The sequence below is a fragment of the Oryza brachyantha genome, chromosome 2 (assembly GCF_000231095.2).
Source record: "Oryza brachyantha chromosome 2, ObraRS2, whole genome shotgun sequence".
NCBI lineage: Eukaryota > Viridiplantae > Streptophyta > Magnoliopsida > Poales > Poaceae > Oryza > Oryza brachyantha.
In genome coordinates, this window is record NC_023164.2 from 15,653,237 (window position 1) to 15,674,200 (window position 20,964).

General features: G+C 43.6%; 2 protein-coding genes across 9 annotated transcripts; one reads left to right on the plus strand and one right to left on the minus strand.

Annotated features, from left to right (window-relative positions):
- The first annotated feature begins 11,105 nt into the window (after nt 1-11,105).
- Nucleotides 11,106-18,307, plus strand: LOC102720958 (ACT domain-containing protein ACR3). Of its 8 annotated transcripts, none has more exons than XM_040520700.1 (11): nt 11,106-11,152; nt 11,347-11,484; nt 14,249-14,317; nt 14,406-14,507; nt 14,711-14,794; nt 14,919-14,964; nt 15,095-15,209; nt 15,315-15,382; nt 15,670-16,335; nt 17,035-17,136; nt 17,543-18,307. In XM_040520700.1, the coding sequence occupies exons 5-11, from the start codon at nt 14,736-14,738 to the stop codon at nt 17,885-17,887; spliced, it is 1,401 nt and encodes a 466-aa protein (XP_040376634.1). In that variant the 5' UTR covers nt 11,106-11,152; nt 11,347-11,484; nt 14,249-14,317; nt 14,406-14,507; nt 14,711-14,735; the 3' UTR covers nt 17,888-18,307. The 8 variants fall into 8 exon arrangements, with proteins under 8 accessions (XP_040376634.1, XP_040376637.1, XP_040376635.1 ...); XM_040520702.1 differs by lacking the exons at nt 11,106-11,152; nt 11,347-11,484 and adding exons at nt 13,248-13,850; nt 13,955-14,123; XM_040520703.1 differs by lacking the exon at nt 11,106-11,152 and having other exon boundaries at nt 11,269-11,484; nt 14,249-14,334.
- Nucleotides 18,308-18,336: 29 nt separating this feature from the next.
- LOC102716097 (chaperone protein dnaJ 10) lies at nt 18,337-20,864 on the minus strand. The gene is made up of 10 exons (XM_006647310.2): nt 20,734-20,864; nt 20,561-20,620; nt 20,382-20,464; nt 20,105-20,258; nt 19,820-19,949; nt 19,572-19,730; nt 19,316-19,494; nt 19,090-19,170; nt 18,864-18,989; nt 18,337-18,771 (listed from the first exon to the last, which is right to left on the minus strand). Exons 1-10 carry the CDS (start codon nt 20,818-20,820, stop codon nt 18,697-18,699), a joined length of 1,134 nt encoding a protein of 377 aa, XP_006647373.1. The 5' UTR covers nt 20,821-20,864; the 3' UTR covers nt 18,337-18,696.
- Between the last annotated feature and the right edge of the window lie 100 nt (nt 20,865-20,964).

Genomic DNA, 20,964 nt, shown 5'->3' on the forward strand with positions numbered 1-20,964 from the left:
TTATTTGATGTTGACCACACATCACTGGCTATGGGCAATCTGTACTAAGTTGACATAGGCCAGTTTGATAGGGCTTCGGCTCCCAACTCCTTTAGTAGCGGAGTCTAGAGTGGAGCCGCTCGAACCTAGCTCCACCTCTCTAATTTATTTTTAAAATCACTTTAGTCTACTCCATTATTATTTTGTATGGAGAAGAAACTGTTTGATTAGGCTCCAGCTCCAGAATAAGTGAAGTTGGAGCTAGAGCCATACCAAACAGGCCTATAGTCGATTCCATTCTAAAGAGAGTGAGCGCGCATATGGATGATTTTTATTTTACAAGAAAAAGGGGTATAAACACTTCTTACATAAGCACATTTATCGCTGTAAATACGTATAGATATATTTTGATGTAGACCATGCACTTAAATATATATATTGATATTGACGAAGTCATCCCATATATCTTGTTATCGATAGGTACGCCATCAACAATTGAAAACAACAAAAGTTGTAAACATGAGCATCTATATCAAGTCTAGAACTTGATCTGGATGGATATATCCCATCAAAAAAAAGTCTAATCAACTGAACTACGCTAGCTCAGTTCGCATTGGATTAATGTTTTTTTACTAGCACGAAGAAAGATTCAGAGGAAGAAATTTTACATCGAAAATTTTAGTATCTCTGATTACCAAGTTCTACAATAAAAAATATACTACCTTTCTATACTTGAGTACCAAAATTCCCTTAGAGAAATGTGAATCTGTATAAGAGAGAACGTGGTTATTACATTCTTCAAGAGTTTGCAAATTTTAACCAGCTTTATTTTCTCAATTACATAGATGATACGCAAACACATCTACCTACACTGCTACACACATTATTATGGTCTCCTCAACACAAGCTCGAAGATTAAAAAAAACCACGGACAAATCCGTAAACCTTACAAAGTTTATATTGAGATCGCATCCGTGTGCTTAAAGATGGTTAATGCAAACTAATTAACAAGGTCTTACCTACATTGTTCTACGCGAGATTTGCTTTGGTCCAACAAAAAGTAACTCGAGGTACTAGTATCTTGTGGTACCAAATCATTTCCGATCGTTAGATCTAACAGTGCATGTCCTGTACAGCTAGATCCAATGATGAAAAACAATTTGATACCTTGAGTTATTTTATGTTGGATCGAAGCAAATCTCGTTCTACGCAGGTGCATAAGACACCGGCAGAATTTTAATCTCTACTGGTTTTAGGCTTTTAGCCCATTTACTTGAAGTGCATGTGTAGTCTTGATGTTGTTTAGATAAAAAATCATCCGTACTCCAGAATTAATGTCCCTCTGAAAGCATCCGAAAATTTTAGGCCCGGGTACGTTTCTTTCACCCCAGTTAAGCTGGGCCTAATCCTGCTCATCACCCTTTTCCTCCTACAAACCAAAGCTTCCCTTTCGTCAGTCATTCAGAAAAGCCCATACACATGCCCTTGTGGTAAATTCTGCAGTTGCAGTATCTGCACAGTGAGAAATGCAATGGCATGCAGAAGAAGCCAAAGAAATGAACAATTTGGTATCTGAAAATTCTGAACTCTGATTTTGTTTGTCTGTTTGTCTGGAAGCACCTCGACGTGGCTATTCCTTCATCACAAGAGAATCATGAAAGAATGTTTTCCAAACCCTGTCCGTGGCTTCATGGTGTTGTCTGGTTCTTGAGGCATGAAGAGGGAAGAACCACCATCAATGGCCTCCCGACAGTCAAGGTATCCTGCATATCTTGGTAGCTAGGCCCATTTAATTTGCATGAGTTTCTCGATGCAAAGCAGCCAACTAGGAACACTCAAAATGCAGTTAAATACGAAAGTTCATGCCCTTCCATACGCGGGGCGGCGGCCCTGCACGCTGGATCTCCATGAAAAATAGGAGAGAGGGAAGGGGGAAGAAAATGGAAAGGAAGAGCAGATACTCGGTCTCTTAGCTTCGGATCCTGGATCCGTCACAGTGCTTCCATTTTCTGCAAAAACAAAAAAAAAAGTTCCATGTCACACACACAAACACTTGGTCTGCTTTTGTATGTGGAGAGACTAAACAGAGTTGCTCTTTTCCTCTTGCACAATTATTTCAGCCATGGCACTTTTGCTCGACCTGTCGCTGTTGCTGCACATGAAAATGCTGGTGCATCCATGGAGGAGGAGGGGGGCTAGCTGCTGTCTAATTGCTGTGGGCCGGCTCGTTGCACTTGCATCCATGGAGGCAGGGAACAGTGCACCTACCAAGCACCATTTTTGGAGGCGGGGAAGCTCAGGGCCATGGCTACTCAAATCAGGGCCCCTTGGGATCGAGGCGATCGATGGAGATGGTGACCGGAGAAAGGAGAGGAGGAGGAGTCCATAGTCGATCCCGGCCGGTGGTGCCGCGTCATCCCCCATTGTCCGCTCATTCGTACGTGCTCGCTACAAAGCTAGTTCGGTTTCATTCACCATCGGCTACATGAGTCGCAGAAAGGTTCTAAATTTTTTTAACTGAAATTGTGTCGAGAAGGTTTGCTGGTATACAAATTTATCTATATTCCTTTAGTAAGATGCGGTGGTGATGGTGAGTCTATCACCGCCTGACCACCAACTCTCTCTTTAAAGAAATGTGACAGGTGGCTCATTCACCAACTCTCTATTTTATGTACAAAGAAAGAATAATATTTTAGAGCAATATGTTAGTTTGTATATATATAATATTATGTTCTTTTGAATATTCTTAATTATGTTGGCACTTTTTAAATGTTATATGTTTCTTTCTTTCGATCGTTGCATCAATTATGTTGACTTGATAGAAGTGGACAAGTGGTAAAAGGAAAAAAAAGTATGAGTGGAGTAAAGTAAAAGAGGGAACTATAACAATTCTTTAGTGGGAGAATAGAAAATAGAGGGCTTTTAAGTAAGATGTCTGTTTTTTTCCTCAATGACAACAAGATGTTGTCAATTTTAATTTGCCTCCAAATAATCTATGATATCCATGGTTTAGAGTTTGATCCAAATGAGTTTAAAGTTAGATATTTACAAAAGAAAGAAATCTCTGAACTTCCTTCAAGCTTTAAATAAAAGGGATGATTATTTGCCTTATCCAGAAAAAAGCCAAATGATATATTTACAAATAAAAAATATTTTATAAATAAAATAATTATAAACATATTCTTAGTGTATAAAAGTCAAGGCTAAAAAAATATACTATAATAAAAAAACCTAAAATCTACTCCAAATCGAAGCAAACCCTTTGATGGATACAGGCTAAATAAACGAAAGCATCCACTGAAACTAGAGACAAATTCCAATAAAAAAAACTCCCAGAAATTCTTTCATCTGTCAAAAGTGAAGACAAATCATGCAGATCATCCCGGGAGAGAAGAACAAGAGATCGAGTTTCTCCAGATATGACTAGTATTCCTTTTTTCTGTCTAAATATCTGATCAATCGCTGAAGCTTATCTGAACAGTTCATAAGTGGGTGGTCATACATACAGGGAGGGCACTGTATCACTGAAGTGCATGGCACTGGAGATGGAATTAGAATCCTTCACATCCAGATCTGGACCTTGCTAAGCAAAATTCTCTGCATGCTGTTTGATCAGTCTGATCTGTTTGGGAATCTCATCACCAAACATGTTCTGTTTACTCTTGCACTAGCTGGACTGGATCTCTCTTTGTGTGTTCCTGCATTAGGGCTGCGTTCGGCCCTCTCCTTCTTAACTCCAGATTTCCTCGTTTTTCGCGTATACGCTTTCCAAACTGTTAAACGGTATACTTTTTATAAAAAATTCTTATACAAAAGTTGTTTTAAAAATCATATTAATCTATTATATATTTTTTATAATTAATAATCATTAATTATGTAGTAATCTATTACTGCGTTTTCTACGGCAGATAACTAACCCTCCTCACCCTCACTCCCCAAACGCGGCCTAGATCACAGACGTATCCAAAATGCTTTCCCTTTTGCTAAAGAAAAATTAATAGAAGTATGGCACAAAGTTGACCTGCAATCATTTTCAAAGGAATTATTCGATTGGTGAATCTTTTGCCTTATGTCAGCTATGGAATAATACTTCTGGATTGTGTCCATACATTTTTCTTTTGTGAAGGCAACAGCTATAGAATACAGCCCCTTTTGCAGTTTTCTGAGATGCTAATTTGATAATAGTGCCATGCCCACTAACACAAGTTTTTGCCAAAGGAGGGCATTTTCTCACAATGTTTTTTGTATGTTCCATTTTGACACCATACCGTACACAACCAATATTAATTGTGTAAAAGAATATAGTGCCTCATCACAGTTCACTAAAGCATATATACTCAGATGTACTTTTGTTGCTTCATTATTTAGCAAACCTATTATGCTTAATGTGTGAATCATGAAAGGAAAATCAAAGTGTCTCCGTGTTTTTTTTCTTCTTGGCACATTAAGGGGCTGTTAGGATGTCTACAAATATTTTGGTAAAGGGTGGCATGTCAAACATTTTGTGGTTCACACTTTGTTGATCACAATTGCAATAAGTTATGAAAAAAAGATGAGTGCACAATGAGTGGACTAGCTGGCTAAAATTGTATGCATATAAGGGGGAAAATATGTGTTGCAAACCACAAACTAGGTTGAAACATGGAAACACCTTTATAGAGGTTATAAAAAAATCTTTTAAAAAATCACACATACAGGGAAGATGTAAACAAACAACTGAACCAAGTTGAAAAAAAAATAAAATTAACTTCATTTGTGAGATATAAATTTAGCATATGTCAAAGAAACAACACTAAAACTTATATTTATGAACAAAGAGCAGATAAGACATAACTAACAAATTATAATATATTTGGCTCTAATTGTAGGCATGGATTGGTGTTTATGGAATCTTATGGTAGACATGCAGTAACTCAAAACATAAACTAAATAATGCATCCGGTACAACGAGGGATGTAAACAGTATGGAAATTTCCTGACCATATCGATACCGTTTTAGAAAACTAATATAATAATAATGATAATTTTCCTGATCATTTTCGTTATCATCGTGGTACTGAAGTTATAATTAAATACTTAAATTTATAAATATAGAAAATTTCATAAAAAGTAATAAAATGATCGTACCATTTCTAACCATTTCCAACCGTTTTGCTCTTTAGTTACAACCCCCTTCTCCTGCCCCCCACCCCAACACACACAACAAAAAAAATCTCCATCCGATCTAAACTTCAATGTTAATATAGATATCCTTCATGCATGTATATCGTGTTTCAAGATTCACAACTTCTAAAAATGGTCTATCTAACCATATTTCATGCCAAGTTAAATCTATGTATAGTGAGTTCATGTAAACACTTCATCTATATAAACCATATGTGATATGTTCTTTATCATATGAAAATCATCTAGTGCAACAAATATAACAAAAATAAATAATATTCTTTAAACTAGCAAATTTGGAGAACCAAACAAATAGCCAAGACGTACGTGATTATTTTTATCCTTGTGCCAAGCCAAGTCACTAACAACTTGACTATCTAGCACCACGTGTCTTATAGTATCAATAGCTTTAAACCAATCCATCAATAGCATTATTATCTACCATGGCTCACTGTGTAGTACTAGTAGATTATTTGCATCTTTCTTACATATCATACTACACACATAACATCACAAATTAACATGAACATTCAAGATACACAAACTGATTGCAATGTTTTTGTTTGCTAGACCGTCGTCACAACAAGCATAATAGAAACCATGTATTGTGTCACACCCGGAGTTTTGTCCTAAGCCTAAAATCGTAAAAAGGAATTCGTAAATAACAATTGGCTCAATTAACTCAGGAAGAATCCCTCTAAAAGAAATTAACTCAGTTAAATCAAGGCTCGTAAATCGACTAACTGGATTTAAATTCAAATTTCAGAAGTATAAAATTTGGCCAAACAAATTAATTTAAAATTCGGCAAAAGTGAGGTTTTCCTTTTTCCCTCCTTTTTCCTTTCTTTTTCCTTCCTTCTCAAATTGGGCCGAAGTCCAATTTTCCTCCCTTCCTTTTCTTTTTCCTTTTTTCTTTTTCTTCTCCTTCCTTCCCGGGCCGGCCCAGCCGAGCCGGCCCATTTCCCCTCGGCCGGCCCAGCCGACCGGCTACGGCCTCCTCCCGCGCGCGCCCCGCTGCCTCGGCCCAGCTCGCTCGCTCGCCCGCGCCGCGAAGTCCGTCGCCGCTCCCTCCTCCCTCGCGCCACTGACAGGTGGGGCCCACCTGTCAGCGACAGTAAACCCGCCAGCCCGCGCGCCCACGCCGCGCCGCGCCGCGCCGAGTCCGAGTCCGCGCCGCCGCCGCAACCGCTGCCGCCGCAACCGCCGCCGCCGCATCGGCCGCCGCCGAGACCGCGTCGTGCCCGACTCGGTCTCCAACCTCCGCCCGCCCTAGCCGGCGCCGCCACCCTATAAATTCCGAGCCGCCGCGCGCCGTCGCCTACTTTCTGCCTTCGTCCGAGCCGCCGCCGGTAGATCTCGCCGCCAGCCGCCGGTCGTCGCCGTCCAGCTGCGTCATCGCCTCCGCCTTGCTGTCGCCGACCTGCTGCCGCCCTCGTCGCCGCCAGGGAGCCTCCCCAGCGCCGCGCACTCCTTCGCCGCCCGATCGCCGCCGCGTCCGGTCTCCTCACCGTCGCCAACCGATCTCCGTCGCCACCGCCGATCTTCCGCTCCTACCCGCGTCGCCACCTTCGCCTCGATCTCGCCGACTCACCCGCGTGTTCGCCGCCGCCGGTGAGAGTCCCCTTCCTCCTCCCCTCTCTCTCTCCCCCTTCCCGGCCGTGCGTCGCCGAGCCACACGCCGTCGCCGGACGCGTGCGGAGCTCGTCCTCGCCGCCACTCGCTGTAGTCGTCATCGCCTTCGCGACGCCGTTGACTAGCCACCGCCGCCCGCGCCCGTCCGCACCCACGCTCGTCGTCGGTCATCGCCGTCGTGCCGTCGTCGCCGTGCACCCGCGCTCGGTCCCGCGTCACGCGCTGCCGCCGGACGCCGGTCGTCGTCGTCGCGCCGTGGTTGCCATCGCGCCGTCGTCGCCGTCGCCGTGCGCCGCCGCCGCCGCGCCGCCCGCAGCTCCCGCCGCCGGCCGCGCTCTCCCCTCCTCTCTGTTCCAGCCTCGCTGACGAGCGGGCCCCACTCGTCAGTCGCCCCCGCGCCTCTCTCCTCTCTCTCCTCCCCGGGCCTGCGTGTCAGTCTCTTTCTCCCCCTCTCTCTCACCGACAGGTGGTCCCCACCTGTCAGCCGTCAGCCTCCTCTCTCCTCGCTGACGTCAGCAGCCCCATTAATTGCGCAATAATTGATTTAGGACTTTTCTGTTTAGTTAAAAAACCCAGAAAACTTCTAAAATTCATAAGTAATTCATCTAGTCTCCGTTTAGGTCCATTCAAATTTCATTAAATTCATAAAATTGTCAAGAATCCATTAAAAATAGTTTCTTTTGCTGTTTTCAATAGAGTTTGTGCCTGTTTATTTATTTTTGTGTTTTGTCGCTTAGATTCGGACCCCGCCGAAGAGCCGGTTTACTTCGAGTTCGTCGCCGAAGTTCCCCAAGGGCCAGAGCAAGGCAAGTGACACTCATCCTTGATCATATTAAACCCATTATTGCAAATTTCCCGCTTTATTAATTCAAATATGCATTGTTTTGATTAAAGTATTTACTGTATTTATTTTCTTCGGGTAAACCTTATTATTATGCCGTTGTTTATCCAACTTTATCCATGCTGGACCAGGGGTAAATTGATTAGAGTTAGGCTTAGGTTAATGCTTAGCCGTGCTTAGAACAAATAGCTCATGGGATCACAATTAATCATGCTTAGTTCTGAATAGCTGAGTTAATGATTCATTACCCGGTTCGGGTTAATGTCAACTAAAATATTGATAATGGTGGGCTGTGGGTGTATGGTTTTGAGAGTCGCACCCATGGCAATTAAGGACCGGTTCACGGGAAACCCTGGAAGTAATTAAGTGCTAACCACATGCCGAAATGGGTAAGGTGGGATTTGAAGCATGACTTCGAACTATTTGACGTACCATGGCAAGGGTAGGCGTGATGGAGTATGGACGGACAATCGTGGTGTAACGAAAGCCTCTGCTGCTTCCGGATCTGCCAAGGCACAAGAGGGGACTGCCCGACTTGGTGTAAAGGAAGGGGTGAAACCTGAAGTGTGGTACGATTAAATAGGGAGGGTTGTGTAACGGGTCCTATCACGGTCTCCTTTCCGGTATACCATGGTGGTATGTCGGCGCACGTTCAAGTGTAGTGGAGTCGTGTCTTGTGGGTACAGTAGTACACCTCTGATCAGAGTATAAACTATTCAAATAGCCGTGCCCACGGTTACGGGCGAGCTCCCAGCCTCACTGTGATTAGTGAACCTTTAATAACTTGGGTAATTGGTTTCTCACTCGGGACTACTGCAACGTGGTGTAACGTTGAGTAGTGGTTGGGCCTGTTGCAACGTGGTGTAACGTTGGACAGTGTTGTGGTATGTTACAACTGTTATTTATTTATCCTTTACTGTATTTAAAATACCTGTATTTTTTTAATCTCTGTTATTAGTTTAACTGCTGCTTTATTGCAACTAACCTTAGCCTATCCTTGTTAATCCCTATGCATCATTTCTCTTTATTTTCCCCCTTGTCCATGTTACTTGTTGAGTACTGTGGTTTGTACTCAGCCTTGCTTAACTTTCCCGCCCCAGAGCTTGAAGTGGAGTCCGATGGAGGTGCCTCTCAGGAGTGAGTTGTTCCGCCGTCGAAGCGTTGCCTGTGGACTGGAGCCGTACCCGCTGGAGCTAGTCTACCTTTTCCCTTCCGCTGCATTTCCGTTAGAGTAAGTGTAATTTTCAGTTGTTTCTAAGAACGATGGTAATGTAATCAACATTGTCTTTTTGTGTACCCTGGCTGGTCCTGGACAGGGAATTTAATACACAATTAAGTTCAGAAATTCGTGTGAGGAATTTCTAGGTGTGACATATTGCTTGCCTTGAAAATTTTGAAAAATACCAGAGCAACAACCACGCCAAGCAAATACTACTTGTCGCATAGTAGCAATAGCTTTATTGTGTCATCATACAGATCCATTCTACCAACCTTGTGAGCACTATTTGTCACATAATACATGTAGCTTTGCCTTATCTTTTTTGTAATCACACATGAAACATCATGAACCGATAAACGTTAATTGTTGTTTGTCATGCAGACAACTCGATCATCATTGTAATAAGCAATTAAGCATAATAAAAACCATGTGATTATACACCTTACAAATTTCACATACCCTATGTTTACCTAGCATTACTTATCATATACTCTCTAGATTAACCACACGTGTGCCACTGGACTTTGCTATGATTCTTGGGTACTATTATAGATTTCCCTGGTCACCAGAAGACTATATAATTGTAGACGGAGGATTAGTCGTCGCTTATTACCTTTAGCTTTACCTCATCTTAGTCACACACAAAACACCAAAAATTCACACAAAAATCCCAGCAACATGAATGGATATTATTATGCTATTTACCGTGCAAACAACTCATTATCATAACAAGTATAACAAATAATATGACTATACACATTACAAATTTGAAATTCCAGCTAGCATGCAACCACAACATGCTTAGTTACACCTGCTAACAAACTCCACACGACCACACCATGGACAGTGTGGTTAATTGGTGTTACTTGCCGTGTACCATCCTAGATTTACTAAAGAAGCTTGTGTCACGCCAACCTCCATAGTCAAGACATAATTCTAGACTTCCTTGCTTCTTATGAGATTATATAATTTTAGACGGATGATTGCTTGTTAAATTGTACCTTTAGTTTTACCTCATCTTTTTTTATAATAACACACGAAACATCATGAATTCACATGAAAATTTTGGCCACACAAATTGATTATGTTTTTTTTACTATAGTTAGTATACTAAATATGGGATGTCCCAGAGACATGGACATGCCTCAACAGGGACGCCGTATACGAACTCATATATGGAATGAAATTACATATGTAGGGATATAGTCTAAAGCAGATAAGGAAGGAGTCCTTTTTTAAAAGATAAGAGACATAGACACATAGTTCTATATGTACCTGACCAGAATTGTTCGGATTCATATCTTAACTCTCATCTAAAGTTGTACTTAAATATGGGGCATCCAAGGAGGTAAATATAAGGCCTCCCATAAGGGGAGTGAATCAACTTCTAAATGGAAAGAAACCAACAAAAATCACCAATATTGGAGAAAGTCCCAAGATACCCAACACTAACCACCACTATAGTTTTGCACTGACATAACGGTAGATTAGACGGGTTTGCACCATATATTTTGTATTCATGGGATTGATATAGTAATATGCCTCTGACCAAACATAATGTAGGACTATTACCCACTCCGGGGATCTAAACCTATATAAAAACCCTATCTCTTGTTATATCTTCACATACAAACACATGATAGTAATAACGTAAAAAAATCTTATGACTGAACGTCTTACAAATTTGAATGCCAGTTGGTGCAATAACCATCCAATGCTTACATATACCTTTTAACAAACTCCACACAATCATCAACGTCGTGATTGCCTAGTATTACTTGTCGTACCATACACATGTCTCCCCAGTAGGCTCTCCCATTGTCGTTGGGCACTATTTTGGAGTTCCATGGTTATCGTGAGACTACATAATCCTACACAGGGGAAGGGGGAAGGTAATGGTACCACTAGGTATCACGCAACATAATGAATTTAGATGAACATTTTTGTCACGAACCATAGCATGTTGTCGTTTACCATTCATGCAACGTATAATCATGTTAATCTTAGTGATAAACATGTGAATGTGCACCTTACAAATTTGAAAGCACTAGCTAGCGCAACAACCACGGCTTGCTTAGCTGTACCTTCTAACAGACACCACATAATCGACACCGTGGTTACCTGGCATTCTTGTCGTACACTATCTAGATTTACTTCACATGTGTCTCGTCGCTCAACTCCCCTAGATCGCCTAGCACTATTCTAGACTTTTCCGGTCTTCATGGGACTATATAATGCCTAGGGGGAGAGAGAGAGGAGCTAGAAAGGTATCGGGGTATCACCAAGTGGGGGCAGTGGAGGCATATGTGGAGAGCGCAGTGAGTCCCTCTTTCCCTATCATCCCTACTAGGCCCATTTGCCCCTCCTCTCCATCCATCCATCCATCCATTCATCCATATCTCCCTTCCTTTTTCTTGATTTGATTCTTCTTCTTCCTCCTCCCACGCGGTCTCCCCTCCCCTCCTCTCCTCTCCTTGCACTAACAGCGCTTCTCCTTCTTCCTCCTCGACAGCTCGCCGTGCTGGCTCCACCCGCGTGAGATGTGAGATCACGCGCGAATCGAAGAAAAAATAAATCTCAAACGAAACCGCAAGCGCAGCGGCAGCAAGCAGAAGGAGAATCAAGAGGCAAATCCAAGAACAGAGCAGAGGTAATTAATCAACGCCTACCCGTCCTTCTCTCCATCTCTCTCTCTCTCTGTACTGGATTGTTTGGCTTGCCTTCTTTTCTTTGCTGGTAAGATTAGAAGCGGGTTTTTGTTTGTCGTGTGGAATGATTGCTGCCTTCATCGATCAGGTGGCCCGGCCGGCCGACACAGCCGACTCCTTCCTGTTTGTCTCTCTCTCTTTCTTCCTTTCCTTTTTCTTTTTTTTTTAGTATTTCTCAGAAAAAACAACACACACAAAATAAAAAGTGTGTTTTTTTTTCTTTTGGTTCTTGGCTGGTTCCATTGTCGTCGCATCATGCACCATGTTGGATTAGATTGGGAAAGCATGAATTGTGTGTGTGCACGGCGGCGAGGGGCACGTATCTTTCGAAGCCTCACCGGCCGGCCTCTGCCCATCCGTCGCCGTCGCAGCCGCGGTCGCTGGCCGGTGGGCCCACGTCCACTTGTTGCCGAATCTTTGTGTGTGTGTGTGTGTTTTTAAAGTTTTGGTCGACATCAGAGAAGGGGTTAAGGGGGGGAACAAAATCATGGATGTTATGATTGGACTGGATTGGCTGGCTGTGACGGTGATCGCAGCAGCAACGGCTGCCTGTCTGCATGTACAACTGCACCGTATCTGTACTGTCTTCGTCTTATAATATAGTAATTATTTTTAGAGCTAAACGTGAGATTAAGAAATGCCATAATGATGAGAGAAATATTACAAACAGTTTAAATGGAAAAAACGAGGTAGGTGCAGAAATATTTATTTTAGAACAGTGAGTTGTGGCAGAAATAACATTATTTTAGGATGGAGGGGTAGTACAATTATAATTATTAGTAGTTAATTAAATCTTTATTACTACCTTCTGTCTTTTCTGAGGGTGTTTTGGGTTTGAGCTCGTGTCGCGAGCGCGTGGGAGAAGAAAGCCTCCAGCTGCCGCAAGGAGGGCGGCCGCGTGGCCGCCCTGGGCCGTCGGATGGATATCGTACGGTGGCATGGCGCTCCACGTTGCGTCGAGATTGCGCCGAGGGCGAGCCGCCCCGCCGCCCGCACCTGCGGAAAGCGGATTCCCTTTCTGGGAAAGCGTAAAGCGCGCGCGCTGGCAGCGCCTGCGTCTACGTGCGTGGGCATCTCCCCTCCTCACGAGCAGCTGCTCGGGCCCACCTGTCGGTGGCATCCCCGCGGGCCACGTGGCGGGCTGACCGCCATTGATAGTTGACTATGATTACTGCTACTACTTGCCGCTAATAGGGTACTTGTAGAAGCCAGATCGATGGCTACAGGAAGGTTCGTCTATTGATTAAATGTTTAAAATTTTATTTTCATCAATTAAATTTAGTTATTTTTATTGGATGGTAATTTGAAGATATATATGTAAGTCAAAACTCTTATACACGTCCTTCTCTCGACCCTGCATATATTGCCCGTGTGTTTGATGGAAAAACAAAAAATCAAACGTTTGACCAATAGCAAAAGTGTTACAAGAAATTCTGAAGTTGAGAAACTTACCCGTGCAAAATTGAGTTATCAAGGCAAGATGAGTTAGTTAATCCTCCTCTGACTAATCCAGTCTTATATATGCCAAAAAGATTGTGTTTTTATGTCAAAAAATGTTAATCCAAATTAGGTTGGGACGTCTCTCTAATTAGCTTTTTCACATGTTTCTTTCAAGTATCAACCTATTTGGAATTTCCCTTTTTGCAGCATATTGATAAGTGCGATAAGTATCAACCCATTTGAACAAGCTTATGTTTTTTCTTTGCCACAATGAAAAGGAAACTACATTTGATCATTTTCTTCATTTATCTTTTCTTGATGGCCGTTTTACTCTTACGGAGGAAGAGATAAAGGCCCTATATTTTACCTAAAACGTATATACTCCGTTGCTGCTAAAATTTGAATTCTAAACCTCATTTTTCAAATTATTTTTATATTTTTAATCATAATTTGTTTTTCAACAGTATTTAGATCACCGAGAACACAACTACAAGATCTTTAATCATATATTATCATCCCCCTGTTTGTTTGGCATATTTTTAGTAAATGGTCAACAGATGGAGCCCTGAACTGGCATTCTAGGTACCATTTCATATTCAAACCAATCAACCGCTGCTAACTGACAGGTGGGCCATAGCTGCACATCCAATGCCAAAAAACAAAAAGAAAAAAAAGACTTAACCAACAGTATATATCTAGGGGAAAAAAAAAAGAAAGCAGTAATAACAAACGACAACGAAAGTTACGAAACCCAAGCTCAGATAAAAAGAGAAAAGTGTTGCGAAGATTCAGAGGGAATGGCGATCGCCAACCGATCGGCGAAAAACCCTCCCGTGCTGGCGCACTCGCTCAACTCAAGCATCCGGCGGTGGGACGAAAAGCGGAGGAGCAGCCATCGATTTTGTCATCTGGCATTCCTTCTTTTTATCCCCCACATCCATGTCACACTGACGTGGTTCTTTGATTCCTCAGGCCCTTATTCTAATGCGGGGGTAGCTTAGCTCGAGTTGGATCCACCGGCAGCGATTCTTGGCCGTCGGTTGTGGCTGTTGATTCATGCGCCATGAGCACATACAGAACTCTCTCTGATTTGATTTGTTCATCTGGCAAAACAGTATCTTGCTTCTCTCATCTCTGTGAGGTGATCAATCATATATATGGTGTTTGCAGCAGCCCATGTTATTAGTTTTCTGGTTACATGGTTCAAGTTGATTGCTTTCTTTTTATGGTTGTGACTCGTATGCTATGTGTGTGTTTCTGATCCAGATTTCGATCCACTTCTGCAATTCCTGAGTTCTTATGTGTTCCAGGGTGAGTGTCTGAATTCAATCACAGGTACTACTGTTTTCAGGGTAAGCGAGTGCTTCCAGGTTCAGATATCATTTGTGCAGAAATTGACTCGAAACTGCTGATGACTTTCCAGGATACTAAAGTACAGTGCTAGGGTTAGCTTTTGATTCAAGCCATTGAAATTTTCCTGTGAAGGGGAACCTTCAGGCCTTCTGAAAGAAGAATCTACTGAAAGGTTGGTCTAATCTATTCTGTAAAGTAATTAGGTCTTCTTTATAAGGAGCCCATCATTGGCTCGGTGATAATTTAGATTGAAGTTTCTACTCTCATGATTGGAAATTATCGCAGGCGTTTCATATGATGAAACTGTACTTCTGTTTGCTTATATATATCTGCATACCTCACATCATGCCAGTGCTGGTTTCATAATTCTTTCAGCAGAAAGGTTCATAGCCTTGGAAAGATGCTGCCTTACTTTGATCCGGAGTACGAGAACTTCAGTCAGCGCATCAACCCTCCTAGGTGGATCTCTAATTTACCCCCCACAATATTGCAGAATTTCTCACATCATTTTTCCTGTACTATTTCAGGCCTTTGTCAGCAGCTCTGCTACTCTTTGTTACTTAACAAACTGTTAATTTTGCAGGGTTTGCATTGACAATAGCACCTGCAGCGACTGCACCTTGGTGAAGGTAAGAACTACTTAGTACTAATTACTGTCTCTCAAAACTCCAGTGGAATCATCTTACAGAAAACTGATTCCAACATCAAGGATCATTTCACTAACCGTTCCAAGCACCGTCTGTTTGCGTTTGGAGTTAGGTCGATAGCATGAACAAGAATGGCATTCTGTTGGAGGTGGTGCAAGTTCTGAGTGATCTCGATCTCGCCATCTCGAAGGCATACATCACCTCAGATGGTGGATGGTTCATGGATGGTAAGGCAGCCTATGCTATATAAGTATATCAATATATGTGCAGAAGTATGGCTCATCAACATTATTTGCCGATTTAATCATGATGTCTGTGACAACCTGATGCAGTGTTTCATGTGGTGGACAAGCAAGGGCAGAAGGTGACTGATGAGAAGACCATTAAGCACATTGAGAAGGTTTGTAATCCTTATCCACCTGGAAATTGCTCTTGAAAATTACCACTTGAAAGTGAAAAACCTGTTTTTTATCATCTATCAAGCTTTCAGAGTTATTTTTTATTGTAGTCATGTACTCATGTATCACGATGATGTTCTGTGTGAAATTATTGGTGGTTTAGGTGAAGTGTTTTGGTTTCTGTAATACTCTTTTGTGTTAGTAGAGATTACCTTAAAAATTAGTCATTTTCAAAAATGAAAATTAAGTGAAAACTGAAGCGAGTAGTATTAATTTGGTTAAATTACAGGCGTTAGGTCCGGACAGCAACCTGCTGGGTGGCGCGAAGGGCGGCTCGTCGCCGGTGAGATCGGTCGGGATGCACTCCATCGGCGGCGACCACACCGCCATCGAGCTCAAGGGGCCCGACCGGACGGGCCTCCTCTCCGAGGTGTTCGCCGTGCTCGCGGAGCTGGGCTGCAACGTGCTGGCCGCCGAGGTGTGGACGCACCGCGCGCGCGTCGCCTGCGTCGTGTACGTGAACGACGTCGCGTCCGGGCAGGCCATCGGCGACGCGTGCCAGCTGTCCAGGATCGAGCACCGCCTGCGGCAAGTGCTCCGCGGGCACACCGCCGGCGGCGGCGACGACCGCCCCGTGGCGCACACCAACTTCTTCTCCGCCGGGTCGAACACCCACGTCGACCGGCGGCTCCACCAGCTGATGCACGCCGACGTGGACGCCGACGACGGCGCCGTCGGGCCAGGCGGGGCCTGGAACGCGGCGGCGGCGCACGCCGCCGACGAGGAGAGGCCGGCGGTGACGGTGGAGCACTGCGAGGAGAAGGACTACTCGGTGGTGAACGTCAAGTGCAGGGACCGGTCCAAGCTGCTGTTCGACATCGTGTGCACGCTCACCGACATGGAGTACGTCGTCTCCCACGCCTCCGTCTCCTCCGACGGCATCTACGGCTTGCAGGTAACGTGGTGTATAGGGCAGAAATTTCACCCGAAACAGTTCAATTCATATGGAACATAATCATGCGTTCCAAAAGGAGTCCTGGGTGATGGTTGTTTGGCTTTTTGTTGAAAAAAAATCAAATAATATATTTGTAAATAAAAAATAATTTTTAATAAAACTTTTATACATGTATTCTTAAACCTTAATTCTTTCGGCTTAAGATTATTATATTCTAGATTATTAAATCAGATTACTATAAGTTAGATTGTTATAATCTATAGTAAAATAAGATGTGAGTTGTTTCTTTCCTGATTATTAGAGCTTAGATTATTGTAGATTATTGAGTTTACAAGTCTAAAGAGGGAGTGGGGTGGCATGGTGACTAATTTTTCGCCCAATAATTTAGAAAAAGCTCACCTAAATGAGCTTTTCATATTATAATAAGTTAAGCTCTAGATTATAATAAGCCATTTTAATAAGTTGTCTGTTTTTTTAACTTACTCCTAATAATTTATATTATAATAATTTCAAGTTGAAAGAAACACGGCCTTACTGACCAAGGCTAAAAAAAATACAATGAAAAACTCTAAAATATATCATAAATCTAAGTTAAAATTTTAAAATTTAGCTTATAATAATAAATAAAAGCGAAATGACGAGACTGCTAAGCTCGTGGTTCAGCGCCTTTTGACATCACCATGATTGTTTTTTGGTCAGGAGCTGTACATTCGACGAAAAGACGGGCGCACGCTTCAGAAGGACGAAGCAGAGAGGGTGATCAAGTGCCTTGAAGCTGCCATCTCCAGAAGAGTATCTGAGGTCTGAACTCTGAACCTTCTCTGTCATTGTCCGTACAAGCAATTAGCATCACTGCAATTAGCTCCCTATCTAGATTCATACTAGTTAGGATGGATCAAATCTTATCCTAGCTACATTTTGTGATGGAAGAAGTAGTACTTAGAAGATGCATTTTCATCGCTCGGTTGAACATCCACCCGTTTCTTTGTATATCATACTCACATTCACAGTTAAATTTGTTACGAAAAGCCTGACATCTCTAACTACGGCCTATGCTAGTTATCTGTTTCTCTCTTTCTTTTTTTCTGCTACATCTTTCAGTTCATCAATAGGAGTAACACTACTAGCAATTTACCCATGAACAAACATGTTGCCTTCTATACTTGTGTTTCTGAAAAAAAGATGCTTTCTTGCTGCTGCAATGCAGGGGTTCACCCTGGAGCTGTGCGGCAGGGACAGGGTGGGGCTGCTCTCCGACGTGACGAGGGTGCTCCGGGAGCACGGCCTCACGGTGACGAGGGCCGACGTCACGACGGTCGGCGAGCAGGCCATCAACGTCTTCTACGTCCGAGACGCCTCCGGCCAGCCGGTCGACATGAAGACCATCGAGGGCCTCCGCGTCCAGATCGGCCAGACCGTCATGCTCAACGTCAAGAAGGTCCCCTCCTCCTCCGCCGCCAAGTCGCCGGGACAGCGGCCGGCCTCCGGCGGCGCCATGTCCAGGACCAGCTTCTTCTCCTTCGGCAACCTCTTCGCCAAGCTCCGGGCATGACAGGATCAATCCTGAATCTCTGAAGAATCGAATTCTGATCCCCGTTTTCGGTTGCGCGCAAATCGCCGTAACAATGAGAAAAAATTCAGTTAAAATTTAGAGTTTAGGGGCAGGGTTGAGCAACTGCATATGGCGTATGGCATATGGCAAAAAGAAAAAAAAAAGCTCTTGTTGTATAGTCCATAAGGAGCTCTACCTACAGTGTAGGAAATGAGAAAATTGCTAGACCCCATGGTGGTGGTTCTGTTCTGTGCAATGCAGATTGCAGACTGCTTTTGAGTTGCATGATCTTCTCACCTGCATCATCTTTCAAGCAGAAGCTCACAATATTTGGAGTTGACAGTGCTATTCATCATCTTGCAGGTCAGGAATCAGGAATGTCGATATGAGACCAAAGTTGACATAGAAGAATATCCTTGCAGAGGTTAAGTGACAGTTGGCAGACAATGGGATCAAAAGTTGATTTTCTTCATGTCAGAGTTTTACAACATGGTTTTCAAATCAGAGGAATGGAACTTCCAATTACACCTGCTTGTTTCTTCCTTTCTTTCTCTTTGACAACTCCAAAACCAAACAATTACATAAACACCACACAATTCGATAGAAATCTATACCAAAAACCAAGAATCTACTGTTCATGGGACAGGAAAAAAAAAGAGAACGATTTTGAGCTGTTGGTCTGATCACCAGTGCTGCAGTAAAATCTACAATGCATCCTTCAGACAAATTATGGTGATGCATGATCCCAACTGTTCGGGGAAGATTCAGGGATCTCTGAAATAGTTTTTACGTCCCTGTTACTTCACCACTCATTTGCGTGGTTCAAAGTCATCGTCAACATCATATGCTGGGTTGCATAAGCATCTGAATAACCTGCCAATTCCCTGAACCACAAATATATGAACTAGTATCAGCAAATACTTGATTATGTAATGCTATTGTATGCAATATAAAACTGGCTTAGTTTAATTATTGCCTGAGTAACTGCAGGAGTCCGATAAGGCACTGTCCGAGCCACATCATCATCTGAACTTTCATCAGAGCTACTGTCATCGTCAAGAATGGTCGGTTTTGAAGGTCCTGGCAATGCCTCCTTTTCCCGCTGTTTGATCAATTATGGTATTTGTAAATTGCAATAACATTGATCTCATGTAGCGAACTAGCGATGATTTGAATTATCCTAACGAAAATGTCAACTGTACCTGGAATATCTTTCCAAGAATTTTCAGTGCCATTGCACGAGCTTTGAGGTCCTCTTTCTTGACATTGTTTTCATGCAGCACCTAAGAAGTACAAGACCATTCAAGTCAGTTTAATGTATTGATCATCTTGAACATAAGAGAGGAGAGGAACAGGCATGCAGGCTACTCAGCACTCAATGTTCAGATACTACCAAGTACCAACTACATTAGATATCTCAAGGCATACCATTTCACAAACATGTAGAAGGGTCACTTCAATATCCACAATATTCAGCTTCCACAGTGAGCTCATCATCAGGTCTTTGTTCATCCTCATCTGCAAGTCGACATCCCTCTCGGTGGCCAAGCCGTCCTTACCACCCTGCCGGCAGGCCTCCTCTTGCAGCTGCAGCAACTGCAAAGCTCCTGCATTGTTCTTTTTGTCCTCTAATCAGTCAGCAATTATAATGGTTATGCCAAAGCCCGGTTTGCGAGATTTTCACCTTTCGCCGCGGTGATCTGTGACCTCCATAGGTGACCCTTGTTCCTCACCCACTCTGCCAGGAATGGGACTCCTAGGTACATGGCCTTCTTGCCAAGCTCCTTTGCAGCTTGCCGGGAGTACACATATCCGATGGTGCGAAGAATGTCTAGTCCTGATGCTGCCAAAGGCATTTCAGAACAGTTCAAAGAAGTTATTTTAGATGACATAGAGATCGAAAATGAATTTGCACAGATCAATCAGACTAACAAGTATTGGACAGCCTCTTTGCCTCGGACTCGGCACGGTTAGCAAATCCTTCCTTGTCACCACGAACGTACTGCGAGAGGAACTCCTTGAGGAATCTAGCCAGCTTTTCTTCTCTTTCCCTTTGCACACCCTTTGTCACAATAAACACACAAGATAATAGTTAACATGAGCTAGTCTACCAGCATTCCATCAGGAAGGGGAAGATCAGACTGGCTTAATTTGCACATCCATCACAAATGGCTGCCTGCCTGCCTGCCTGCCTGTTGAGTACTACACTCCACTGACCTTGAGCCTGTCCTGAAGCTTTTCAGGGTTGTCATTGTCGCTCGTCATCTCGGAGGAAGCCATTGTTGCCATTGCGAGGTGGCCAATGTAGTCCTCGAACAGCTCACTCCCGAAAAGAAGGGCGAACACCACAGTGCCATCCAGCATGTTCTCCCTGTAAAAGCAAAACACATTTGTAAAGACTGAACCTTGAAAATTTCTGTAGACGGACAGCAGAGAGTCGGTTGCTTGTAACCAATCGATGAATCATCAGCTCAGCTGGGGTTGGTTGGGGTACCTGGAAATGCTGGTCTTGCCATAGCCATCGTAGGCCTTCCTCTGAAGAGGGTCACTCAGCACCTGGTAGGCCTCCCCAAGGGCCTGCGAAATCCACAAGAAGCTCAGCTGATCAGACAGAGCTACCGAATTCAATCGAAGCATATCGCATCCAAGAAACGAGCTTTGAGTAGCAAGGACCTGGAATTTCTCGGCCGCTTGCGGATCATTGGGGTTCTTGTCAGGATGCACCTGCCTCGCCTGAAGAAGATCAAGAAACGAGAAAAAAAAAAACCAAATCAGCGCCGACACTCGGAGAAGTGTGGTAGGAGCTAGCACAGAGCAAGAAGGCGATCGCCGGAGAAGAAGACGACCTTGATGTAGTAGGCCTTGCGGATGTCGTCGTCGGAAGCGGCGGGGCAGACGCCGAGCACGTCGTAGAACTCGGTCTCCTTCGCCATGGCCGCCGCCGCCGATGCCCCCCTGCCTCAAGAACACCCGCACCCCTTCCCCGGAGGCAACCGGCAGCGCGGCGCGGTGCAGCTGGCTTCCTCCTCGTTCCGAGCTGGGACAGGGAGCAGGCAGGCAGGCAGGATGCCAGAGCA